Source organism: Manis javanica, chromosome 5 (assembly GCF_040802235.1).
Source record: "Manis javanica isolate MJ-LG chromosome 5, MJ_LKY, whole genome shotgun sequence".
In the NCBI taxonomy this organism is placed as follows: Eukaryota; Metazoa; Chordata; class Mammalia; order Pholidota; family Manidae; genus Manis; species Manis javanica.
The window spans coordinates 133,771,044-133,797,106 of NC_133160.1; the positions used below are offsets into that span (position 1 = coordinate 133,771,044).

Here is a 26,063-nt window from a genome sequence, read left to right on the forward strand (position 1 = left end):
ATTTATTCACTCCTGAGGGCAAACAGTGTTCCACTTACTGAACAAGATCAGTCCCTGCCTTCAAAGAGCTCATAGTCAAGAGGCTGTGACAATGGATGGCAGCAGTGGTGGTAACACAGTGTGATAACAACCCAGGGACATCAGAGTGGCACTGTTGTGAGCACTAGGCTCCAGGGTCTTATGTGACTGAGTTAAGTTACTAGCACCTCCCTTAAGGGACTGCTGTAGGGATGGAGTGAAAAGGTGAAGAAAGACCAGAAGAGTAACTGGCACATAGTGTTCAACAGATGTTAGTTATGAATATTAAACTTATATACATATATATGCATAAAAATATACATCAATTTACACACATACGCATAATAGGTATCATTGTAGAGTGCAAGGGGAGCACAGCAGGTGGAAGGGAAACTGGAGTTGGGCAGGGCTGCCCACAGGGCATGACCCCGTAGGTCCACCTTTAGGAATGAGAGAGAGGCTGAAGCAGAGGAACGCTGAAGCTCCCGCACCTGAGAACGGTGCGGGAAAACAGAAGGGAAAACAGCCACTCTGTAGGCCCCTGGAGAGCGTCAGAGAGATGTACTGGAGGTCAGACAGGAGCTGAATCATGCAACGCCCTGCTAATGCATTTGGATCTTGCCTAAGGGCAGTGCAGGGTTGTGGAAATTGTTCAAGCTTGAGCCTGCCATGAACATTTTGGCACTTTCCAAATCAGCCACATTTTTCATAGCATTAGCCAGCAATAATCAACTTTGTAGTCACCATCCTGAGGCCCTGTAGGATGCTCAAGCAAAGACTGCAAAAGGCCCTGATCAATGTTACATTTTTCTAGGGCCAAGTATGTTTTATTTTATTCTAATTCTTTGAGAAGTGATAAATCCTTTGTGGGAAGGACCCATGTCTTTTATCTCTGAAAGTGCCTAGAACAATATGTGGGCACATTAGATTCCTCCAACAAATGCCAAGTGATAAATTCATATTATGAGGGCACATCACATATTGGTAACATCTGGTTTTGTAGGCCAAGTAACTGAAACATTCTGGCAAAAAGTGGAAATGGGGGCAGGAACATAGACTTTATTGTAGCAAGTTGTTAACAGACACATGCCCTTAGGGTATTTGTTGGAAGGTAGACTTGGATATAATGAAGGGCTGTTCAGTTTTATCACAAAACCAATTAGAAAGCTGTGCCTTTCAGACCACAAATATTTCATACCATAGGGCTATTTGTGACTTCTGGTAACACAATGAAAATTAGCAATTGAACTATATCCCCTTAATTTGGAGAAGAGGGGAAAAAAGAACTGGTGCATCACATGGAGGAACATAGGCTGGGGGATGTACTGAGGAAAAAGGACACAGCAAAATAGCAGTGTCTGGCCAGACAACCTTAGCCCAGGCTCATTCATTCATGCCCAGCAGCCACCTGTTGGCGCCCCTGCATCCGCGGTGCTGAGTATGCAGCGGCCCAAATAGACAACGAGTTCTATATCTCGTGAAGATGACACTGAAGCCGGGGAAACAGGCTGGGAACAAACAAATACACTGATAACCATCTAATCACAAGTCATGATAAGTGGGATGAAAGAAAACAGGACTTCCTGCTACCAAAGAGAAGAAGGAGACCTACTTTAGGCAGGGTGGGAGTCAATGCAGGTCAAGGAGGACAAGTCTGAGGAGGATGAGCAGGAAAAAGCCAGGACAAGACTGAGGGGAGGGGATTCCGGGCAGGGTTTCAGGCCTCAGGTGACAAGAGCTGGGTGCACAGGACCAAGAGGAAGGAGGCCCGGGAGACTGGAGGAGGGGCCAACAGGGGGCCGAGCGCAGGGGCACACAGACCAATTAGGACAGTAAGAAAAGGTGAGAAATAATAAGGCCTTCCACCTGATCCACAACCTCTCTTCCAACTCAACACACTCCGCAAGCCTGGCGTCTCCAGGGAAGAGTCTTAGCTGAGCTAAGGGTGAGCGATACAGGTAATAAAGACATCCAGCGGCTTCCCCCATGTGTCAGGAGTTGGGAATGGCCGGCGAGGCGAGGGGAGAGGCAATGGAAAAAGAGGGCTTGGGAACCAGAACAGCTTGGCTTTGACCCCAGAGCCCCAGGATGCCCTTGCGCACCAACTCAGCTACCTAGTCCATGAGATGATAGTACTCAAGCCAAAGGGTGTAAAATGGATTGCACTGGGGTGGGCAAAAATGGGTGGAGGTCGTCAAAAGGTACAAACTTCCGGTTATAAAATAAATGAGTCATGGGGAAGTATTGCACAGCATGATGACTATAGTTAATAATACTGTATTGCATATTTGAAAGTTGCTAAGAGAGCAGATCCTAAAAGTCCTCATTCTAAGGGAAAAAAATTTTTTTGGCAACTATGTATGGAAATGGATGTTAACTAGACTTATTGTGGTGATAATTGTGCAGTGTATTCAGACATCGAATCATGTGTCGTGCATCTAAAACGAATATAATGTTATATGTTAAAAAAAAAAAAGATTGCTGACAAGCGACTGTAAACACCTGGCCCAGGGAGGGTGTTCAGTAAATGGCCGTTGCTGTTAACTGGGAGAGGAAAGGAGCTATTTGGAAGACAAGGAGGAGGTGGAATCTACCAGGCGCCAGGACAGTACAAGACTTGGAGCGGGTGGGGGTTTCTAGAGAGGGCCGGGTCGGCCGGAGCTGGCGGGCCTGGGTGCTGCTGCCCCAGAGGAAGGCGGGGCTGGGTGCACTTGTTGAGTGACTAAGCGAGGAGCGGCGAGCTGAGGGCGGAGCGAGAGGAGAAGGAAGGCCGAGGGAAGCTCGGAAGGAGGTGCGGGCCGGGCGCGGGGAGCGGGGACCCGGGGACCCGGGGCTGCGAGGGGTGGGGCGGCCGCGCGGGGGAGGCGGGCTGCGCGCCATCCTCACCCCCGCAGGTGAGCCGGTCGGCGGGGGGACGGCGAGAGGGTCGGCGAGGAGGGGGGGCTCCCGTGCGGCCGTACGAACGGGGCCCTCGGGGACGGGGGTAGTTCGCAGCTGCGCCCAGAGTCGCCCCTTCCGACCCCTCCCTGCGGGGTTCGGACTCCCGCTGCCACCCGAGCGAGGCTGGCGTGTGGGAGGAATGGGGGAGGGGGGGCGGGTGGGGTTGGGATCTTGCAGGCGGCGTGTGGTTGGGGACGGCAGCGGATTCCTGCAGGCTGATTACAGGCCGCCCCCCGCCCCCGGCCCCCGGCGACCAGAAAGTGCGGTGACCCCCTCCGCTGTCCGGGCAACTGCGCGCCACCCCTCAACCCCAGACGGCGAACTGCTGCGCGCCTCCCTCCCGCTGCCCACTTGTCATCACTCTTGCCCCCGCCTGAAGAAGCTGAGGGTCCCCAAACCAGACCGGGCTTGGAGGCGGAGCCATACCTGGAAGGCAGGACCATCAGAAGGCTTGCTTGGATGTGGACTGGTGAGTGACTGGGTGCCAGGGAACGTGGCCACTAAAGCTGAGGTATGTATGGGATCTTTGTTTCTTGATTTGAGGCAAGGCCTATCCTTTAGTAAGGAAAGATTATCTAATTTGGCTTTAGGTCAGCAAAGATTTGCTGGGGGTCCTCAAGAAATAGGGTGTCCAGGGCCACACAGACAGCTGCCCTTTGCTGCTCCCACACTGCCTGTGTGCTGGGTGCTGAGCTGGGCTTTATGAACCTCTCTTTTCATTCCTCGTCCTTGCAACAGCCCCTCAAGGTGGCTGTGTCCATTGCCCCCACTTAACAGGTAAGAAAGCTGAGGTACAAACCTATAAAGTCACTTGCCCCTAAGCACAGGGCTTGCAAGGAGTAGAGTGAAGATGTGAACTCAGGTTGAGTTCCAGGACCTTCCACTGCAGGCCATCACGCTGCCTCTACAGGAGCATTAAGCACCTCAGGTGAGACCTGTTCCAGGTAAGGGTCCCCTTAGCTCCTAATGCCTGGTAGTTCAGTAGGAACAGAACTGTGTGTGATAAGATGTTCATTTTGCAGGGAAATCCATGGTAGTCATGGAGTCCAGGGGTGGGGATGGGGTGTGTGTGTTTGGGGGTGCACATGACTATGACCCTCATGGCCAAATCACTTCTGAGCCATGTGACCCCTTCAGAAGCTCCCTCCCCTTTGTATCAGCTATTCCTTCTCAGTTATTTCCTTGACCTGGTTTTTTTTTTTCATTTCTTCTCTTGCTGCTATTCCCTTGACTTCCATGTTCACATTCTCCAGTACCCTTTTTAGACAATTTTGTTCATCTTTCTTGCTTTGTCTGTCATGTCTGAGGTGACAACTCCTAAAATCATCTTTCCAGCCTTCCTCTAATCTGTAGCTCCAGACCCAAACTCTCAAATATTCTAATCCCTACTGACCAATTACAACATATTCCCTCACGGGCACCCAAATTCAGTATTTACAAACTAAAATTCTTCCCCCCAGGGTCTTGGTTCATGTTTCTTCAGTTCCTTGCCTGGACTATTACACCTTCCAAGCTGGTCTCCCTGCCCCTGGAGTCCATCTACCCTGTATAGACCCTCTTGAAAGCTCAAATGTCTTAGCCTTTGGTATGTTCAGGCCTGACCAGAGAGAACAGAACTTTTATCCCCATTTAGCACGCTGTGCATACCTATAGGAGAGCTCTTTGTATGTTACAGTAACTGCTGACTTGTCTATCTTCCCCTTTGAGGGGTGAATTTTTACTACTAATTTTACCTTATCTTCTTTGTATGCCCTGGCCTGGCACATAATAGACATTAAGTAAATATTTGTGTAATTCATGACCTTGTAATGAGTTGAAACTTTTTTAGGACACAATTTATAGGTAGAAAAACATTTCACTGTGTATAGTATGACATTTCACTCCACTCTAAACCTGATCTGTCACCATTAGTGAGTTAACTGGTGTGTGTTGGTGGGAAAAGAGCATTAGAAACTGAGTTTGTGGGATGTTGGAGATTAAGACTAACGACAAAATGAAAATAAGTTTTCCAAATAGATGAGTTGATGCTAAGGGTGTTTTTAAGGTAGATACAAACACTCAGTCATAGCCTAGTAACTCTCCTCTGCTTTCCTTAGACATCATCTGAGGAGGCGGAATACATTCTAGAAGAGAAGCAAAGACGAAGTCATTATGGCTTCCGTGTCTACTCATGGAAACCAAGACAAAGGTCCCCATTTGTCACCACCAAGCAAGCAGGTATATTTTTAATTTGCAAGTCTGTCTTTGGAAGAGAAACGTCATGTAGGACTTTCCCTTAACCTCATCCTTGACCAGCTATCTTGCTTTTTTCAGCCTGGCACGTTAGTGGATGGGTTCAGAGAAAATGGGATGGGGAAGGAAAGTGTGTTTTAGGCTGCCTTGAAAAGGAGCCTTTTGAAATTTTATTTGCAAATCATTTCTTTACTCTTCCCTGTTTAGAATCCAGCTTAACTAACTGTTACATAGGCTGTTAGTGATGAAGAGATTTCCTTTGGCAGAGCAAAACTTAATTGAGTCTAACACAATGATTCTTTATGCTTGTTTTTACATTTTTTGTTACCAAGGCTAATCATACAAAGGTGTTGCTGTTCAGGATAGCAGAGTCCTTAACTAGTATGTGAGCCATCAGATTGAGGACCCAAGTGTTAACATGGGCACGATTTTTCAGCTTGTTAAGAATGAATATAGTGTGTTTTAGGAACATATAAATGAAAAAAAAGGAAGTATTGTGATGGGTGAATGGAGTTCTTATTCTCTAGGATCAACTTTTCAAGATGTTTAAGGAGCAAAGTTTAGGAGAGGCCATCAGACATATGATACCAAGTTCACAAGGGAAAGAACTTAGACACCCTAGTTGCCGCTATGAAATGGAGAGCCCTAAAACATTCACGGCTCTGCAGAGGAGGACCAGCAGAGTCTCCCCGACAACCAGAGCTCCGCTGGGGAGACTCTGCTGGAGCTTCAGTCCTGCCCGCAGGACTCACAGCGACGACGACGGTTGGTGTCCTGACCCTGGATGTGTACGTGTTTGTGTGTTGGGGCTGGGGAGACAGGAGGTGTTCCTTACTTCTGCTGCAGCCACAGGCAGACCCAGGAAAGATATTTATACCAGCGTAAGGAGGGCTGGCTGAGGAACAAAGTAAGTGGAGAATGCGAACGACCCCTTCTCTGGTCTCTGAGACCACCGCCTCCCTGTGCTGTGCTGTGCTGGGGGAGCTGTAGAGGAAGAAGAGGGAGGCTGCCTGCTTGGGTTGTTGTAGAGCTCAGGGCTCTGAAGACTGGGTGCCATGGAGTCCTTCCACCTTGTCATCGTGCCTGTCAAGTGCTCGGCACAGCTTCTGCCCATGGGAAAGTGCTCAAGAAATGGTAATCACATTGATATCTACTGCAAACAAAGAGTCTAAAAAAAAAACTGGCAAAATAGGCAAAGTAGACTTCAAAAGCCAAAGAGCGGCACTTAACAAAGAAAATACTACAATTCCAAGAGATAAATGGCACAGGATCTACATAAATTATTCACAAACAGGGAAATATAAGTGTGACTTGTATAAGAAGGAACAAATTAAATCAAACTTTCTAAAAAAAATTATTTGAACCACCTACAGAATGGGAAAAATTTTTTGTAAACCCTGATAAGGGTCTGGTATCCAGAGTATATAAAGAGTTTTACCACTCAACAACAATAAGACAAACAACCCAATTTAAAAATAAGCAAAGGACTTGAATAGATATTTCTTCAGATAAGATATATAAATAGCCCACAAGCACATAAAAAGATCCTCAGTGACATTAGTTGTTAGGGAAATGCAAATCAAAACCATGATGAGGTACAACTTTATACCAACTAGCATGACCATAATTAAAACAAACAATTTAGTTTAGTTAGCTTACATAAATTGAGTGATTTAAATTTTTATGAAACAAAAAAATTAAATGTGCCAATTTGAAGACAATAGCAAACAAATCAAAATAACAAGTCTTGACAAGGTTGTAGAAAAATTAGAACTCTCATCCTTGTTGGTGGGAAAATCGAATGGTTCAGCTGCTATGGGAAACAGGTCAGCAGTTCCTTAATAAGTTAGCAGAATCACCATATAGCCCAGCAGAACTGAAAACGGGTTCAAACAAAAACTTGTATGGGAATGTTCATAGCAGCTTTGTTCACAATAGCTGAAAGGTGGACTGTAATCCAAATGTTCATTAGTGGAGAAACAAAATGAGTCTATCTATACAGTGAATATTATTGAGCCATAAAAGGAATGAAGTACTGGTACAACATGAAATACGCTACAACACACATGTATCTTGAAAACATTATGCAAAGGAAAAAGCCAACCACCAAAGGTCACATATTGTATGATATCATTTGTATAACTATCCAGAACAGGCAGATCCATACAGACAGAAAGCAGATTTGTCGTTGCCAGGAGCTAGAAGGAGAAGGAATGAGGAGAAACTCCTTCATGGGCATGGAATTTTCTTTTGAGGTTATGAAAAATTTCTAGAACAAGATAATGGTGATGGCTGCCCAACATCGTGGATGTACTTAATGCCATAGATTGTATGCTTTAAAGTAATTGCACTGTAAATATTATGTGTATTTTACCACAATAAAAATTAAGGAGCCACTGTGTAACAAAAAATGACAACCCAGGTCCTATTACTGAGATTGCCTGAACACTGGAGGGTAGCCTGGCTGACAAATATGTAGAGATGTTCAAAGACATTAGATATTAGAGAAATGCAAATAAGACACTGAGATATTACTTAATACCTATTAGACTGGATAATGCCAAGTGTTACAAAATCCTTTCATTACCCTGACCTGCTTAGAATCCAGCTTAACTAGCTCTTCCGTGGGCCCCGTGCGCACAGAGGAGTGTTCGGCAGTGCTGGTCGGGTGGATACTGGTGTGCCATTGCGGGAGCACTCTACCAAGTCTTTGTCAGATTGGAATATACATGCCCTACATTTTCCTTCTGGATACATACCTGGAAAACGTTCCCACATGGGTCTGTAAGGGACATGTGGTGGCAGGAACTTGGAGGCATCCTGGAGCATTATACAGCATTAGAAACAATGGACTAGATGTACATAGCAACATGGATAGATCTTTACAGCATTGAGCTGATTTGAAAATATTCTTTTAAACATCATTAAGTGTACAAAACAATGCTATTTGCATAAAAAAGATGCACACACTCAAAATAATGAACATTTTGCAAGAATGCATACAGAGGATCCATATTAAACACCCAGAATGGTGGTAAGGGGCAGAAGAGAATGAGAATGGAGAATATGGGTAAGAGTAAGTGATACATACCTACAAAAGGGGAAGGATCATAAAAAACACGAATTAGTCCAGATCATAACATATCAACATTATAAAAAAAATACCCTGGAACTACTAAAAATAACTATGTCAACAGTTCCACCAGAAATTTCGTGTGGACTAAAAATAACTTTGTCAACCATATCAACAGTTCCACTAGAAATTATGTTTGCACGTATAAATGTGCAAAAAAGAAAAAAAAAAGACTGTTAAGACAAAGCAAACTATGGAGAAAAACAAAAAGCAGTCTGTTGAGCTCATAGCCTGAAACTGCATACTGAAGTCTAAATAGGTAAAGTGGAATGCAGATCTATAAATAGATAATTTGTATTGCACTGCTTTGAGTGGGATCCCAGATGGGTAAATATTTTGCTCTTGGGGAAATCTCTCTTTTCACCCAAGAGACAACATTGAACAGACCTTAAGGAGACTAGGTAACGAAGGGAGTGAGTAGCATCGCAGAGACTGAGTTGCATGGACCGGGGCTGGAGGTGAGAAAGAAAACGTGGCCACAGCAGGAATCCGTTGTGACCACTATCTATCTGTTCCATGCTCGCTAGTCAGTACATAACTCTTTGCTTTCCAGCTGGGGTTCCTTCCTTGCCCAAGCCCATCCAGCATTCCCAGCGGGAAGGCACTAACTGAAACTGGCCATTACTCTGTTGCTGGCAGTCTGCACAGAACTCATGCTGTGTGACCAGGGTGAATAGACCTCGCTGCCCTCCTCCAGAGAAAACAGAGCAGATGCTTTTCTGGTGATTTCAGTCAACTCACCATATAACTTTCCTTACAGAGTCTATTGTTTTGTCCAAAATCAAAACTGCATATCCATAGAGGAGAGATTTCAAAGATTATCCGGGAATGTCAAGAAGAAAGTTTCTGGAAGAGAGGTAAATGCACCTCTCTTAATCTTTGTTAACATATTTGCTGCAATAAACTGCCTAAGTAGCATATTAGAATGATGGTAATGATGTATTTGTGAGCAGGAACTTTACATAATTCCCTGAAGAACTTTGGTATGTGGGGCTGTTTAGAGTTGAAATCCATGTAGGGACCCTTTTAAGGGCAGAGATAATGTCTGATTTAGGAGCACTTTACCTTGCATAGCAAAAAAGTGATGCACACAATACTTCCCTTCATGTGGGTGAGAACACATACCCAGAGTGTTATTTAGAATTTCCTGAGAGAGTAGACCTTCCTAAATGCCAGCAGACTCTAACCTTTAGAGCTCAGAATGATATTGGGTTCATTGCTTCATGAGCCAAGTACAGTGCTTCACATACAGAAATACCTATTAAATATCTGTGGAATGAATGAAAGCGACAGCCTTCCATGAACTCTTCTCTTACAATGTCTGAAATAACCTTTCTGCTGAGCTCCACCCTCTTTCTGGGCTTGCCTTACCTAAGACAGCAGTATGAATTCAGGCCATGTATTAAGGTCTCTTTGAATTTAAAAAATTCACAATTTGTCATATAAAAATGCCATAATAGAGCCTATAGGTATAGTCCCAATGTTTTGCAATAGAGATGATTTGCACTTTGGAATACTCATTTTGCTTTCTCAAATCATTCAAATTCACTATTAGTTGTTTGGGAATTAACAGTTTAGAAACTGATATTCATTATGTATTACTATGATTATTGTGCAACCAGAAATTCATGTTTTTTCTGACAACCTGAGTAAATTTAATTAAGCCCTAGCGATTAACATTTCAGTATGAACCATTTAGCTACCATCGGGTAGATATGAGTGGAAAAATTGGTTGCCATTTCATTTGTCTTGGCTGCCAGGAAGAGCTATATGTTTTTCACTGCTCTCTGCTTTTGGAAGAAGCCATTTTACACATTTTGACAGAACTAGAAACTGCCTATGCCAGACTAACTTGCCTGTCTTGAAAATCATAGCTAAACATCATCCATGCTTAATGTGAATGTAGCCGTCGTGAAATCTTCGGAAAACAGACACATCCAAATTGTACAATGAATGTCATCAAAGACAGAAGCAGGGAGCTACCCTAGACAGGGCGTGCGGCTTGTCGTGCTAGTGCTGCCTGTCTGTATGTGGTGATCAGAGTCTGGGGTGTGGTGCACAATCCGTGAGCAGGACGTCAGAGGTGGAGAGGCAGGGATTTAGGTTTTGTCTGAATAGTGCTGGGCCTCCCTCAGGGTGAGCACCTGGGGCAGAGCCCAAGGAAATCCCCATGTGGTACTTAACAAATATCCTGTTGGGTAAGTAAAATAACAAATGACCTAAAACTCATTGCCCAGGTAGGTCAGAGACAAAACTCAAAGTAATTCTCCCTGACTTCTAGGTGAGGTGCCAAATTTAAAAACAACCGATATTGAGGGGCATTTTTGTTTTACAGCTCTGCCTTTTTCTCTTGTAAGCATGCTTGTCACCCAAGGACTAGTCCACCAAGGTAAGAGTCAATATTTGTTAAATAATATAACCTAAGAGAGCCCAGTTTTCTGTGACCCTCCCACCAGCTTTTTTGGCCCCTGGCATTCATTTTTTGGTGAAGGATTTATTTATGCAGGTTTTTGCCTATTTTCAGCCTGTGCCCCCATCTCCTGAAGATGTCCTAATCCCTAGAATGAATAGTTGTATTAGGTTACACGGCAAAGGGCAAGTAAGGTTGCAGATGAATGAAAGTTGTTAATCAGCTGACCTTAACAGAGGGAGATCAGATTATTCTGGATTATCCTGATAGGCCCAATGTAATCAAAAGGGTCACTGGGATTGAGTGGATTAGAAAGCAGAATTAGATGGCAGCTCGCAAAAGGCTTAGCTCAACACCACTGGCTTTGAAGATGGAACAAGAGACCATGAGTCCATGATGGAGGGTGGCCTCTAGAAGCCAGAAAGGCAGGAAATCCTCGCACCTCCAGAAAGGAGTCCAATTATGCCAATGCCTTGATTTTAGCCGAGGGCTATCCTCTGAATGTTGGTGTCCCCTCCAAAGTCACATGTTGGAATCCTAATGCCCAGTGTGATGGGGTTAGGAGGTGGGGCCTTTGGGAGGTGATTCAGTCATGAGGGTGGAAACTTCATGAATGGAATTAGTGCCCTTGTAAAAGAGACCTCACAGAGCTCCCTAGCCTGTTTCACCACATAAGGATACAATGAGAAGTCTATGACCCAAAGAGGACCCTCACCCAACCTTCTGGCACCTTGATCTTGTACTTCAGACTCCAAAACTGTGACAAATTTCTGTTGTTTATAAGCTACCCAGTCTGTGGTATTTTGTTAGAGTGGCCCAAAGGGACTAAGGCACCCAGTGAGACCCATTTTGAACTTCTGACCTCCAGAACTGTAATGTAACAAATTCGTGTTGCTTTAAGCTAATAAGTTTGCAGTAGTTGTTAGAGCAGCCACAGAAAGCTAATGCTGTGCCTTTCTCTGTACCAGAGTCTCTGTGTCTCCAGGGGCTCAGTATGTGGTTAGCCAGGCTGTGGCCTGTACAGGTGTGCTCCAGGGAGGAGGGAGGTGGGGCTGGAGTCTGCCCAAGCACTCTTCATTAGCCCTGTGTCCTGGCAAGAGGCTGGATCTGCCTGAGGAAGGGCCCCGAATTTGTATAACAAATCAAGAGGACTGGCAGCTGCCTGCATCTCCTCACATAACCTCTCCTTGCCTCTCAGAGTTTCCCAGTTTCCTCTCTATCTTCCTGCCTTGTTCTCTTCTTTCTCCTTGTCTCCATCTCACCAGAGAACCCCAGGCATTATATAGTCCCCAAATAACAAGAAGGCACATCGCTCTGTTGAGGTCCATTATATTTAACACTGCTGATTACCAGCATCTTAGAAAGAGTGTTTGTACCCAGCAAATATGAGGGAAGATTTCTAGTACTTTTTTGGGTCTCAAAGACTACATGTGTCATATATCTAGGAGAATCCCACTTCAATCAATATTATTCTTGTCCTGAGAGGTGATATGTTAAATATGATTTCACTTGTGTGACTTGAAGATAGTGTTTTTACAGACGTTTATTCATCAGTCAGTAATAAGCCTTTGTCAGACCATTTCTGACAACAACAAAAAAAATTTAGGGATTGTGTTGTATAAGTTAAACTACTCAAAATCTACCATCTCTTGTATATACTTTTCCAGAGTTGTATGTTAGCTTTCTACAGCTGCCAAAACAAATTACCTCAAACATCATGGCTTAAAACAATGTAAATTCATTATCTTACAGTTCTGGAGGTCAGAAGTCCGAACTGGGTCTCCCTGGGCTGAAATCAAAGTGTTGGCAGGGCTCTATTCCTTTTCTGGAGGTGTGGAGCTTCCTTTCCCTTTCTAGCTTCTAGAGCCCACCCACATCCCTTGGCTCCTGGCCCCTTCCTCTGTCTGCAAAACCAGGAACATTGAGCCATGTTCCTCTCATACTATCATCCATCTAGTTCTGTCTCTGAATATCTTTTCTACATTCAGCGGTGATTATGATTACAGTGGTCCCACCCAAATAATCCAGGATAATCTCCCTATTTTAAAGTTGTCTGGTTAGCAATCTTAATTCCATTTTCTACCTTAATTTCCCTTTGTTATGTAACCCATAGCATATTCACAATATCCAAGGACTAGAATGTGGCCATCTTTAGGAGACCATTATTCTACCTACCACAGGTTGTAATGTTTTCATTTAAAAACTGGGGTAGCTGAACAAAAAGGCATGTTACAGTCTGGGAGAATATATTTGTAAATGACATATCCAACAAGGGGTTACGTCCAAAATATATTAAAAACTCACATGCCTCAACACCCAAAAAGCAAGTAACTCTATTAAAAAATGGGCGGAGGATATGAACAGATGCTTCTCCAAAGGAGAAATTCAAATGACCAACAGGCACATGAAAAGATGCTCCACATCGCTAATTATCAGGGAAATGCAAATTAAAACCACAATGAGGTATCACTTCACACCAGTTAGGATGGCCAACACAGAAAAGACTAGAAACAACAAATGCTGGCGAGTATGTGGAGAAAAAGGAACCCTCCTACATTGCTGGTGAGAAGGTAAACTAGTTCAACCATTATGGAAAGCAGTATGCAGGTTCCTCAGAAAACTCAAAATAGAAATACCATTTGACCCAGGAATTCCACTCCTAGGAATTTACCCTAAGAATGCAGGAACCCAGATTCTAAAAGACATATGCACCCCTATGTTTATCACAGCACTATTTACAATAGCCAAGAAATGGAAGCAACCTAAGTGTCCATCAGTAGATGAATAGTAAAGGAGATGTGGTACACACACACAATGGAATACTATTCGGCCTTAAGAAAGAAACAAATCCTACCATTTGCAACAACATGGATGGAGCTAGAGGGTATTATGTTCAGTGAAATAAACCAGGCGGAGAAAGGCAAGTACCAAATGATTTCACTCATATGTGGAATATAAGAACAAAGCAAAAACTGAAGGAACAAAACAGCAGCAGACTCACAGAACCCACAAATGGACTAATAGTTACAAAGAGAAAGGGAGGGAGAAGGGGAATAAGGAGCATTACAATTAGCACACATGACGTAGGGGAGGGGAGCACAGGGAAGTCAGTATAGCACAGAGAAGAAAAATAGTGACTCTACAGCATCTTACTATGCTGATGTACAGTGACTGTAATGGAGTATGTGGTGGGGACTTGATCATTGGAGGAATCAAGTAACCACAATGTTGCTCATGTGATTATATATTAATGATACTAAAATTTTTAAAAACTGGCAAATACAGACTGTGGATCTCTGAATTGAAATTCTGTGTTGAGCTATGTAAAAAGAGGCAGAGCTAGTAACTAGTTTTTGAAACTAAATTGTAAGCCTCACCTGTGCCTCGATATCTTTAAATCAGTTTTGACTTGTCCATTTCCTGTTCTTTTTCTACATGTTAAAGCTAATGCTTGCTACGTCCCCAGATGACTATTTCAGAGTCAAATTCAATCAAGAATTGATTTATAAATACTTGTAAGATTACCTCTTTAGATTGAGAATCTGTATATATCTTAAACTTTGAAGGTTTCTTAAATCTAAATAATTTATAAAATGAAGTAATAATGTACTTATATATTACTCCTTAGGTTATTTAGCAGCTAATCCAAGATTTGGATCATTGCCTAAAGTTGTGCGTAAGTCATAGAAGTATAAAAAACAAAAAACAAAATGATTCTGTTTTTTTCATATCATATACAACTGTCTTTGTACATCTTACGACTATCAGGGAAAAGAGGCAAACATTTCTGCTTCAGTTGAAGTATAGCTGACATAACATATTTGTTTCAGATGTACAGAATAGTGATTTAACTTTTATATACATTATGAAATGCTCACAATGATAAGTATAGTTACCATCTGTCACCATACTAAGTTATTACATTCTTATTGACTGTATTCCTTATGCTGTGTTTTTTTATCCCTGTGACTTATTTATTTTATAACTGGAAGCTTTTTTGTTTGATATATCCCACTGGTTATTTTTGCTTTTGTTCCCTTGTCTAGGGAGACATATCCTGGAAAAAGTTGCTAAGACTGATATCTGAGAGTTTACTGCCCATGTTTATCTTTTAGGAGTTTTATGGTTTCAGGACTTACATTTGAGGTGTTTAATCCATTTCTATTTTTTTTTGTATGTATGCTGTAAGAAAGTGGTCCAATTTCATTCTTTTGCATGTTGTTTTCCAGTTTTCCCAAAACCATTTATTGAAGAGACTATCTTTTCCCCATTGTATATTCTTGCCTCCTTTGTCATACATTAATTGACCATATAAGTGTTAAATTTGTTTCTGGGCTCTCTATTCTTTTCCATTTCTCTATGTATCTATTTTTGTGCCAGTGCCATACTGTTTTGGTTACTAAAACTTTGTAGTATAGTTTGAAACCAGGAAGCCTGACATCTCTAGCTTTGTTCTTCTTTCTCAACATTTCTTTGGTTATTTGGGTCTTTTTTGGTTCCATATACATTTTAGGATTTTATGTTCTAGTTCTGTGAAAAAATGCCACCAGTTATTTTGATAGCAATTGCATTGAATCTGTAGATTCCTTTGGGTAAGATGGACACTTTAACAATATGAATTCTTCCAGTCCATGAGCATGAAATATCTTTCCATTTATTTGTGCTGTTAGATTCTTTTTTTTTTAAAGGTATATCACAGATCAAGTTTCATAGGTATGTTAGATTCATTTTTTAAAAAGAAAATGTTTAGAGCAACAGAGATACAGATGTCCAGGTTAACCAAATTGCCTCTGTTGACTCTCTGAAAAATCAATGTCCATTCTTTGCCACTTTGCAGTCAATACTTAGTCTAGTCAGCACTTTCTGATATAAAGCTGAGCAATAAGGACTTCACATTAAGCAGTCCTCTTTAGAGCACAGACTAGAAGGGACTGGCAGGATATACAAGAGGATATCAGTAGCCAAGCCTCTGAATGATAGATCTGTTAGGGATTTTAATTTCCTCCTTTTGGCCAGTCTTTTCAAAATATTTTCTATAATGGACACATAATAAAATCAGGGACCTCCTAATACACTTACCACAAACTTGGAATTTCATCTTCTTCCACTCATTATACATAGACATGTACAAAGATGTATTCCAGTTGACAGTCTGAAGCCTTATTCCCAGAAGGAGGAGCAAGTTGGAGATTTTTCCCATAGGAGATTCCCTCTGCCTCATGACCTCATTCCCCTCAGGCAAATGGACTACAGGTCCCCATATTCCAGTCCATAAAGAGAATTAAGGGGTTTTCCTGCCCAGTGATTTGCAGGCTACCCATAGACACCACCCAAGCCCACCTGTCCCTCCCCTGGCAGCCTCAGACCCTTGTTGGCCAGCTGGGCCTCCCTCTGGCTGCCCATCTCTGGGACAGCACCTTTGCTTGCTCTTTCCTGGCCCTTCTCACACCAGTTCAAATCTGAGGTCAGAAAGTCTCTAGTTCCCAAACCTGCTTCAAATTAGCTTCCTAAAAGGGACCTTCATCTAAGAGTTTTTGTTCATTGATTTATCATCATACTTTTAACAAAAAAATTGCTATTGTTAATAAAGAAAATTCTAGAAGATAATTAATGGAGGAGATTCTGAACCATTAAAGTATCTATCTTTCCTAACCTGCTTTTACAGTTGTTGGTATCCTAGGATTTGGCCTTGGAAAGGCATCATACATAGGCATATGCCAGAGTAAATTCCATTCCTTTGAAGATCAGCTACGTGGGGCTGGTTTTGGTCCAGGACATAACAGGTTTGTAATCTGACTGAGGGATTGTAATGAGTAGAATTATAAAAAGTTAAATGAAAGATCATTCACCATTTATAATATTGAAGTTTTTTAACATCCATATGTTGAAAAAGAAACCTCATTAATCCTCAAATTTTGAGTTGTTACTATTCAACTTCAATTAATAATTATTTATTATTAACTTAGTTACCTCTTTCATTTGCTCAGCAAACATTTAGTGAGTACTTACTATATTGAAAGCCTTGGGCAAATCTCTGAAGCACACTTAATCAGCAGAATTGGCTTCTACTGTCACAGGGTCACACAAAATTCAAATAAGTTTCTTTGCTGCAGGACTTCTCAGAGCCTTTGCTATGTTAATATATATTGTGATTCTCATTGGGGAACATAAGCAGTGAAACTCTGGAGTTAATGCATGATCTCTGCTGTTAGAGTACTGCGCAGTGAAAACCAGTTCTACTACTTTCTAGGCATGTAATCTTGGACGGGCTTCTGAATTCAACTCTGATCTTTAGTCTTCTCCTTCGTAAAAAATGGTGGTCCAAATTGTTTTTATGGAATGTTATAAGGAATAAAAATGATTTATGATACTAAGTGCTCAATAAGTAAGAGCTATTTCTAGCATAGTATTACAGGACTAGTGTTTGGGACCCATTTTTCTAAAGACCCTCACATGTCACCATGGGTTCTATTTGATAGGCAGCGCAATACTGTGAAAATAGCATTGGACATGAAGATTATTGGCTTTTGGGGAGGATGAAATTATAGAGGTCTCATACCAAGAAAAAGCTCCTGTTATCCCTATTAAAAAAAAAGTCTTGTGAAGTTTACCATAGAAAATCTCTCTAAATACCATGTTAAGACTAGAGCTTCCATTGTCAGAGTACAAACCTCTATTTTTGCTTCTATTCTAGGCACTGCCTGCTTACCTGCGAGGAATGCAAAACTAAACGTGGATCAAGTGAGAAGGGAGATTCACAGCCTTCGGCTTCCTAAACTGTTTTGCATTTGAAGTTTCTTAAACCTCTGAATTTGTACACACTTAACATGTCAAGTGTACTTTAAAATAATATAGTGGAATAGAAATATTGTGATTCTCTCACTCTATTGAAATGTTTTCTGCCGAAGGTTCTCAATTGGATTGAGCACTGTATGTTTTTCTGCTATGTAAGCATATGTTGGGAGCATCCACACACCAAAGGAAATGATGTTGCAGTCTAACTTGCTAAAGACTAAGTAAAAGACTTCTTATCTTTTGACCCTCCCCCGCCCCCATCCATTCTTTCACTCTGCTTTTGTTCAGGGTTTTAAGATCTCTAACAGAGGACAGGATGAATGTTGAGGAACTTGGGAAGTCACACCCCAAAGAAAAGCAATGTATATGAAGATGGAAACAGGGCAAGAGAGATAGTATCTTTGAAGTATGGGAAGTGCTTTCTAAAATCTGGGGAACAAGATTTTTTTTTTTTTACAAACAGTTGAGGTATGCATTACTTTATTTATTTACACTTTTTTAAATTTTGGTATTGTTAATATACACTTACATGAACAGCAAGCGTTGTGGTTACTAGATTTTCCCTGTTTTCAAGTCCCCACCACACACCCCATTACAGTCACTGTCCATCAGCATAGTAAGATACTATAGAATCACTACTTATCTTCTCTGTGCTATACTGCCTTCCCTGTGCTCCTCCTGCATTATATGTGCCAATCGTAATGCCACCTTTTGTCCTTATCCCTCCTTTCCCACCCATCTTCCCCAGTCCCTTTCCCTTTGGTAACTGTTAGTCCATTCTTGGGTTCTGTGATTCTGCTGCTGTTTTGTTCCTTCAGTTTTTTCTTTGCTCTTATACTCCACATATGAGTGAAATCATTTGATACTTGTCTTTCTCTGTCTGGCTTATTTCACTGAGCATAACACCCTCTAACTCCATCCTCGTCTTTGCAAATGGTAGGATTTGTTTTCTTCTTATGGCTGAATTATATTCCATTGTGTATATACAGCACATCTTCCTGATGGACACTTAGGTTGCTTCCATGTCTTGGCTAATGTAAATAGTGCTATGATAAACATAGAGGTGCATATGTATTTTTCAAACTGGGATCCTGCTTTCTTAGGGTAAATTCCTAGAAGTGGAATTCCTGAGTCAAATGGTATTTCTATTTTGAGTTTTTTGAGGAACCTCCATACTGCTTTCCACAATGGTTGAACTAATTTACGTTCCCACCAGCAGTGTAGGAGGGTTCCCCTTTCTCCACATCCTTGCCAACATTTGTTGTTTGTCTTTTGGATGGTGGCCATCCTAACTAGTGGCCATCTCATGTGGTCTTGATTTGCATTTCTCTGATGATTAGCCATGTGGAGCATCTTTTTATGTGCCTGTTGGCCATCTGAGTTTCTTCTTTGGAGAAATGTCTGTTCAGCTCCTCTGCCCATTTTTTTTATTGGATTATTTGCTTTTTGTTTGTTGAGGTGTGTGAGCTCTTTGTATATTTTGGATGTCAACCCCTTATCAGATATGTCGTTTATGAATATATTCTCCCATACTGTAGGATGTCTTTTTTTTCTATTGATGGTGTCCTTTGATGTACAGAAGCTTTTTAGTTTGATATAGTCCCACTTGTTCATTTTTGCTTTTGTTTCCCTTGCCCGTGGAGATACGTTCATGAAGTTGTTCATGTTTATATTCAAGAGAGTTTTGCCTATGTTTTCTTGTAAGAGTTTTATGGTTCCATGACTTACATTCAGGTCTTTGATACATTTCGAGTTTACTTTTCTGCATGGAGTTAGACAGTAATCCAGTTTCATTCTCTTACATGTGGCTGTCCAGTTTTGCCAACACCAGCTGTTGGAGAGGCTGTCATTTCCCCATTGTATATCCATGCCTCCTTTATCATATATTAATTGACCATATATGCTTGGGTTAATATCTGGACTCTATTCGGTTCCACTGGTCTATGGGTCTGTTCTTGTGCCAGTACAAAATTGTGTTGATTACTGTGGCTTTGTAGTAGAGCTTGAAGTTGGGAAGCGAGATTCCCCCCTGCTTTATTCTTCCTCTCAGGGTTGCTTTGGCTATTCGGGGTCTTTTGTGGTTCCATATGAATTTTAGAACTATTTGTCCCATTTGTTGAAGAATGCTGTTAGTATTTTGATAGGGATTGCATTGAATCTGTAAATTGCTGTAGGTTAGGCAGGATGGCCATTTTGATGATATTAATTCTTCCTAGCCAGGAGCATGGGATGAGTTTCCATTTGTTAGTGACCTCTTTAATTTCTCTTAAGAGTGTCTTGTAGTTTTCAGAGTATAGGTCTTTCACTTCCTTGGTTAGGTTTATTCCTAGGTATTTTATTCTTTTTGATGAATACTGTATATCTCACTTACATAGTTTTTAAGCAGAGACTCTTTTCTCTGTGTCAGAATAGATGATTTATGCATTTATGCACAATTCCATTGTGAATGGAATTGTTTTCCTGATTTCTCTTTCTGTTAGTGTACAGGAATGCAACAGATTTCTGTGTGTTAATTTTGTATCTCACAACTTTGCTGAACTCAGATATTAGATTTAGTAGTTTTGGAGTGGATTCTTTAGGGTTTTTTTTATGTACAGTATCATTACATCTGCAAACAGGGACAGTTTAACTTCTTCCTTGCCAATCTGGATGCCTTTTATTTCTTTGTGTTGTCTGATTTCCATGGCTAGGACCCCCAGAACTATGTTGAATAAAAGTGGGGAGAGTGGGCATCCTTGCCTTGTTCCCAATCTTAAAGAAAAGTTTTCAGCTTCTCGCTGTTAAGTATAATGTTGGCTGTGGGTTTGTCATATATGGCCTTTATTATGTTGAGGTACTTGCCCTCTGTACCCATTTTGATAGTTTTTTTCATGAATGGATGTTGAATTTTGTTGAATGCTTTTTCAGCATCTATGGAGATGATCATGTGGTTTTTGTCCTTCTTTTTGTTGATGTAGTGGATGATGTTGATGGATTTTTGGATGTTGTACCATCCTTTCATCCCTGGGATGAATCCCACTTGATCATGGTGTATGATCCTCTTAATGTATTTTTCAATTTGGTTTGCTAATATTTTGCTGAGTATTTTTGGATCCATGTTCATCAGGAATATTGGTCTGTAGCTTTCTTTTTTTGTGGTGTCTTTGCCTGGTTTTGGTACTAGAGTGATGCTGGCTTCTTAGAATGAGTTTGGAAGTATTCCTCCCTCTTCTATTTTTTGGAAAAAAGTTTAAGGAGAATGGGTATTATGTCTTCTCTAAATGTCTGATAAAATTCAGCAGTGAATCCATCTGGTCTGGGGATTTTGTTATTGGGTAGTTTTTTGATTACCAATTCAATTTCTTTGCTGGTAATTGGTCTGTTTAGATTTTGTTTCTTCCTGGGTCAGTCTTGGAAGGTTGTATTTTTTTAGAAAGTTGTCCATTTCTTCTAGGTTTGGGGACCAAGATTTTTAACTTAATGAAAAACATTTTGCTTGAATAAAGAGTATAATGCACACCAATTGCCCTTTTACTGACCTAGTTGGCTCAATGTCTCATTAGTATGGCAGGGTTTTGGAAAATCTCCTCATGTTTAGGCTACTAGCTTAGGCAATGGGTACATGCTCATGGTCAGCACTCAAGAACTGAGTTCTTTCATTTACTGCTAGTGGTCTGAAAGAATGAACACTCCCCAAGGAACAGTTTATTTAGAGGAACCACTGGAAGAATTCCCAGAATGACACACTTTTGGGGCTCCCAGGAGCTTGGAAGCAGCCAACCCACCCCCAAGTTGGACTCCTGGTCTCCTGTCACATTTTTGTGTGTGAGAAACAAACACCCCTTTTCCAATGAAGACCTGTTTTCTAGGACAGGTTGTCTGAGTCCCCAAGAAACTTCCCTTGGTCCTTGCATTTTCAGGAAAATGCTTCATTGATGTGTCACCATTTGTATATTGTTTGTGTGTATGTGTGTGTTGTGTGTGCACATCTTGAAACCTGTACCTTCAAAGGAAAAACAGGAAGCATCATTGGTAGTTAATACATGGTATGAAATATTTTATTTTAAACATCAGAAATACTTGAAACGTTTTATTTTTACATGATCACTGAGTGTATGAAATGGAATGATTCTAAGTCTCTTTTTATATATCCTGGTTCTTCAGTTGATGAAGTTCTATTTCTGTATATCAGTGCAGAGCCAATTTCATAGTTTCTTGGAAGCAGTTTAAGTCTTGGCTCTGACAACTACCAATTGGTGACTGTCCATTATCTTAGCTATTGGGCACATTTATTTCCTGCATCCTAGAAAATTATTTCCCAGGGATCAGAACATTTTCACATTGCTAAGCACAGCAAGTCATTTTGAAATCAGTCTCAGGGTACTGGGAAAAGATGAATCTTATTGTTGAGAAGGCACATTGTTTCTCCAGCTGACATCTTCATAGTTCTTCTGAATCAAATTGGGTTTATTTGAGCTCTCTGCTTTTCCTAAGTAGATATTATTCATTTGAAGCAGTTTATCACAGTGACCTTAGTGTGAAAGGAAATCAATAAAGAAAAAACTGGAAGGTCATCCAAGAAATCTCCAATATATTGCTGCACTATCTGTTTTATATAGCAGAAGCAAGTATCTGGGGAAGAATGTCTGTTTCTCATAGGAAGATGTGCTGAAGGAGCAGTATTTGTCATGTAGCACTTAGCAATTATAAGGCTTTTCACCAAGCTGGTCATAAACTTAGGAAAGCAGTACCCTCATAATGAAAAAAAAATACTGTATATATCTCACTTAGATAGTTTTTAAGCAGAGACTCTTTTGTCTGTGCCAGGATAGATGATTTATGCATTTTGTTAAAATTATGTAATAAAATTTATCTTGAATGACTTGATTTAAAAATGTCACTTAGGTAATTTTTTTAAACTCAGTGCAATCTGTTAATCAACAGAGAACCTCTCCACTTTGAAAATCCGCCCCCAAATGTCAACTATGGAGTTTTATTTCACAGACATTTATCTGGCAGAGATTTCAGTGATTAACTCTGAGGCTGCAAAGTCCAGAAGCAGACAGATAAAGTAATTGAGTAAAGCTGGACAGGGGCCCGGTGTGGGGGGGTGTTGGTGCAGGCTTTATGTGAAATATCCTGGTTTTTAAATGTTTCTTTCATATCCAATTATTGTGTGCCTACTCTGTGCCAGGCACTGTCTTAGGTTCTGAGAGTGTTAACAGTGAACACAACCAACAAAATTCCACATTCCTGGAGTTTTTATATTCTCATCACTGGTTTGGGGCTTGAGATCCAACCCAACCCCCCCTACCCCGCCTATCCACCATGGGAATCCCCTGTGCTGTCTGGGCAGGAGAGATGCCAAGACGTACATATGTATTTCCAGGGGAAGAACACCTGTTGGTCCAGGTGCAACCCAGTATACTGCCCAGCTGCCAAATGATTCAGAAAGTCAAGAAGCCCAGGTTTGCCTTCCTCCCCTTCTGAACTAGAAGCTCCTCCAGGACAAGAAATGTATCTTTCTTTTACTTATGCCTCTCCACCTCCTGCCCCAAGGAGAATTCTTGGCCAGATTACAGGCACTTTGTGAATGTCAGCCTAAACCTGTAAAGGGAATGAGAAAGAATGGGAATGGGACAAAAGAGGAGGGGTCTGGGGTGTAGAAGTTAACATTAGGGAAAGAAATATCAAAAAGGAACCTCCCTAAATAGGGTTTGGAAAACCAGGGCTGTCACCACAATCCTTACGATTTGGAAGCCCAGAAATGGCTTCATTCATTGACAAGCATTTTTCAGTACCTACAATATGCAAGGCAAGGTGCTCAAATAAATAGGGGTACATTCATATATAACATAGTCCCTATCCTCAAAAGAGGTAAGTAGAGGAAACAAGAAATGCAAATAAATAATACAATGTAATATAATATTTACATAAGAGATACAAACTAAACCCACTAGAATTCAGGTGCAACATGGTTACTTTTGCTGCCTTTGTAGATTGTAATACCGGCCCAGTTCCTTAACTCTCCTCATATCCATGGCTTTGTCATGTGATTTTGCATTTCCTTCCCAGAGTGAGTGGGGCATACTTACCTCTTGATTTTAGGTTGGTCCATAACTGGCTTTAGGCAAAACGAGGCAGAAATGAATGTGTGCCAGTTTCAAACTTAGGCCTAAAAAGACCTGTTTCCACTTGTTTCTGTCATGACCTTAAGAACATACCCCAACACTAGATGCAGAGGCAATAGCCTGCAGATAATCCATCAGCTCCACACTTGCCTAAAATTTAATCCCTATAATCAACCCCTTACTCTATATTATTCATAGCAACTCATCTGCTTTTCTATCAAACTCTATCAAAGAAACTGGGTAGCGGGAAGTAGAATGGTGCCAAAACAAAAACCTAAAATGTAATATTGGTTTGGGGAACAAGTGGCAGATGGGTGCTGGCAGGACTTTTAGGAGATTGTTAGTGAAAACCTAAAGGGCCTGGATGAGGGTGTTGGCAGAAGTCTACAGAGCCTAAAGAAAAAACTGGAAGGTCATCCAAGAAATCTCCAATATATTGCTGCATTATCTGTTTTATATATCAGAAGCAAGTATCTGGGGAAGAATGTTAGGAGCCCATGCTAGCCCACGGAGACGCGGTCAGGCCCCAGCTGCTCCAGCGCCCTGCGGCATCTGACTGCATACTGAAGAGACCCAGAGACAAAGACCTTCCAAAGAGGGATTATAAAGGAGAGGGAAATGCTACTGGAAGCTGGCAAACTGATTTTGTGGTAAAGTTTAGCAAAACTGTTACCTATGGTAACAGAAAATAGCAAATGTACCTAGTGAGCATGACAATCTAGCTAGGATTTCTAGACAGTGTTGAGGGTGCCACCTGGCTTTTTCTAGCTTCTAAAATAAAATGAGATGCAGTAAGAACAAATTCTTCCACTTCCAAATGTGATTTGTAGGAAATAGACTCAGAATTCTGAGACTTTTAAGCCAGCAAAGGGCTCTCATATTCAAATAGCTTCCAGGCAAAGATTAAATCCTGAACGGGGCAATTACTTTTTTTGGGCGGGGGGAAGGGGGGAGCAATTACATTTTCTATTCAAGACCACCAAAGTAGGCAGTGCCTCTTAGGTCACTGCAGGTACATGTTGCTCATGGCTTATAGAACTTTAGGGCTGTTGTTCCTCAGCCTCGCAGGGAACCCAACATAGGAAAGAGACTGTTTCCAACAGACTTACGGGTGACTTTTGTTCAAAGGAATGGATTATAAATAGAATCTTACGAACTCTGTAAATTTAAAAATTTTCAGTATGGATAGAGACAATATTAAAAAAAAGAGGCCTTGGGATTCCTGATTTCTATAGGCAGGAAACAGGCTGAGAAAACCATTCATCTGCAAACACAAGCTACTTTTACAGGAAAAGCAAGACTGAGAGCCATGGTGAACCCCTGAGGGATATACCTAAGCCCTTGCCACCGAACTGGCAACATGAGGCTAACTAGACTTCACAATTGCCATGGGCAGGTGACTGATCTAAACCTGCACTACCTGAATGGGAACATCCAAACAATTAATGTTATGCCTAATTAGTTAAGTATTTGAGATGAACAAGACATATAACCTCTCTTCAGTTCACAGGTGTTCAGACTGAGAGGAATGATACTTCACTCAAGGATTTCCCCAAGCATCCCTTCCACACCTGGACCTGGTTAGGTGGTGAGCTCCTCGACTTTGAGCTATTACAATAGGATACAAACTGGAGGTCCCAGTAAGGTAGGTTTACTTTCTATGTGGGAGGGATGTGAATTACTGTGGCCAAAGAGTGGTTGAAAAGAAAATTACAATTTCTGTCTTATATATTCTTTTAAAGATGTGGCTAGGTGGGGAGTCTTCCATTTCTGCCTTTTGGTGGGCAGGCTTGTGAAGCTAAAAGACTCCATGACTTCTGAGGCTAGGTCACAAATAAAAGACAACAGATTTTGTGCTTGCTGGCACACTCCCTCTAGGGCCCTAAGTGGTCACACGTCAACATGTTGTCTGATGTCCCTGTGCACACCCTGTTGCAAGGAGCCCATGCTAGCCCATGGAGATGCGGTCAGGCCCCAGCTGCTCCAGCTCCCTGCTTTCAGCTCCCCCCAGCATCTGACTGCATACTGAAGAAACCCAGAGACAAATCACTCAGCAGACAACTTCCTTAATTCATGACCCACAGAAAAACTGAAATCGTTGTTTTTAAGCTACCAGTTTTGTGATGGTTTGCAGCATTACTTAACTGAAACATTATGTTTATGGTAGAAATGGAAGGTAAGTAGAATTTAGATAAGATCCCAATTTCATTTTCCACTCATCTGAACCAGAAACAAAATTAGGTCAATAATGAAAAAAAGTATTACTGAAGTTTTATTCCCATGGAACTTGCAAATTTTTCAAATATGACCATTGCCTTTTTAAGGCACTGAGCTATTTACTGTAGGTTGATTTTATTTACAAGACACATTCGTATCATTATTAAATATTCAGAGATAGATGACGATTTCCTATCCCTACATCACT

At 41.4% G+C, this 26,063-nt stretch overlaps 1 protein-coding gene across 11 annotated transcripts; it reads left to right on the forward strand.

The window, feature by feature from the left end:
- Positions 1–2,671: 2,671 nt before the first annotated feature.
- Positions 2,672–17,603, forward strand: OCIAD2 (OCIA domain containing 2). Of its 11 annotated transcripts, none has more exons than XM_073237631.1 (9): positions 2,672–2,809; positions 3,173–3,427; positions 3,736–3,886; positions 5,055–5,175; positions 9,084–9,180; positions 10,659–10,712; positions 14,362–14,409; positions 16,399–16,516; positions 17,428–17,603. In XM_073237631.1, exons 4-9 carry the CDS (start codon positions 5,110–5,112, stop codon positions 17,507–17,509), a joined length of 465 nt encoding a protein of 154 aa, XP_073093732.1. In that variant the 5' UTR covers positions 2,672–2,809; positions 3,173–3,427; positions 3,736–3,886; positions 5,055–5,109; the 3' UTR covers positions 17,510–17,603. The 11 variants fall into 11 exon arrangements, with proteins under 11 accessions (XP_073093732.1, XP_073093734.1, XP_073093737.1 ...); XM_073237633.1 differs by having other exon boundaries at positions 2,700–2,809; positions 3,216–3,427; XM_073237636.1 differs by having other exon boundaries at positions 2,700–2,809; positions 3,273–3,427.
- The last annotated feature ends 8,460 nt before the right edge of the window (positions 17,604–26,063 follow it).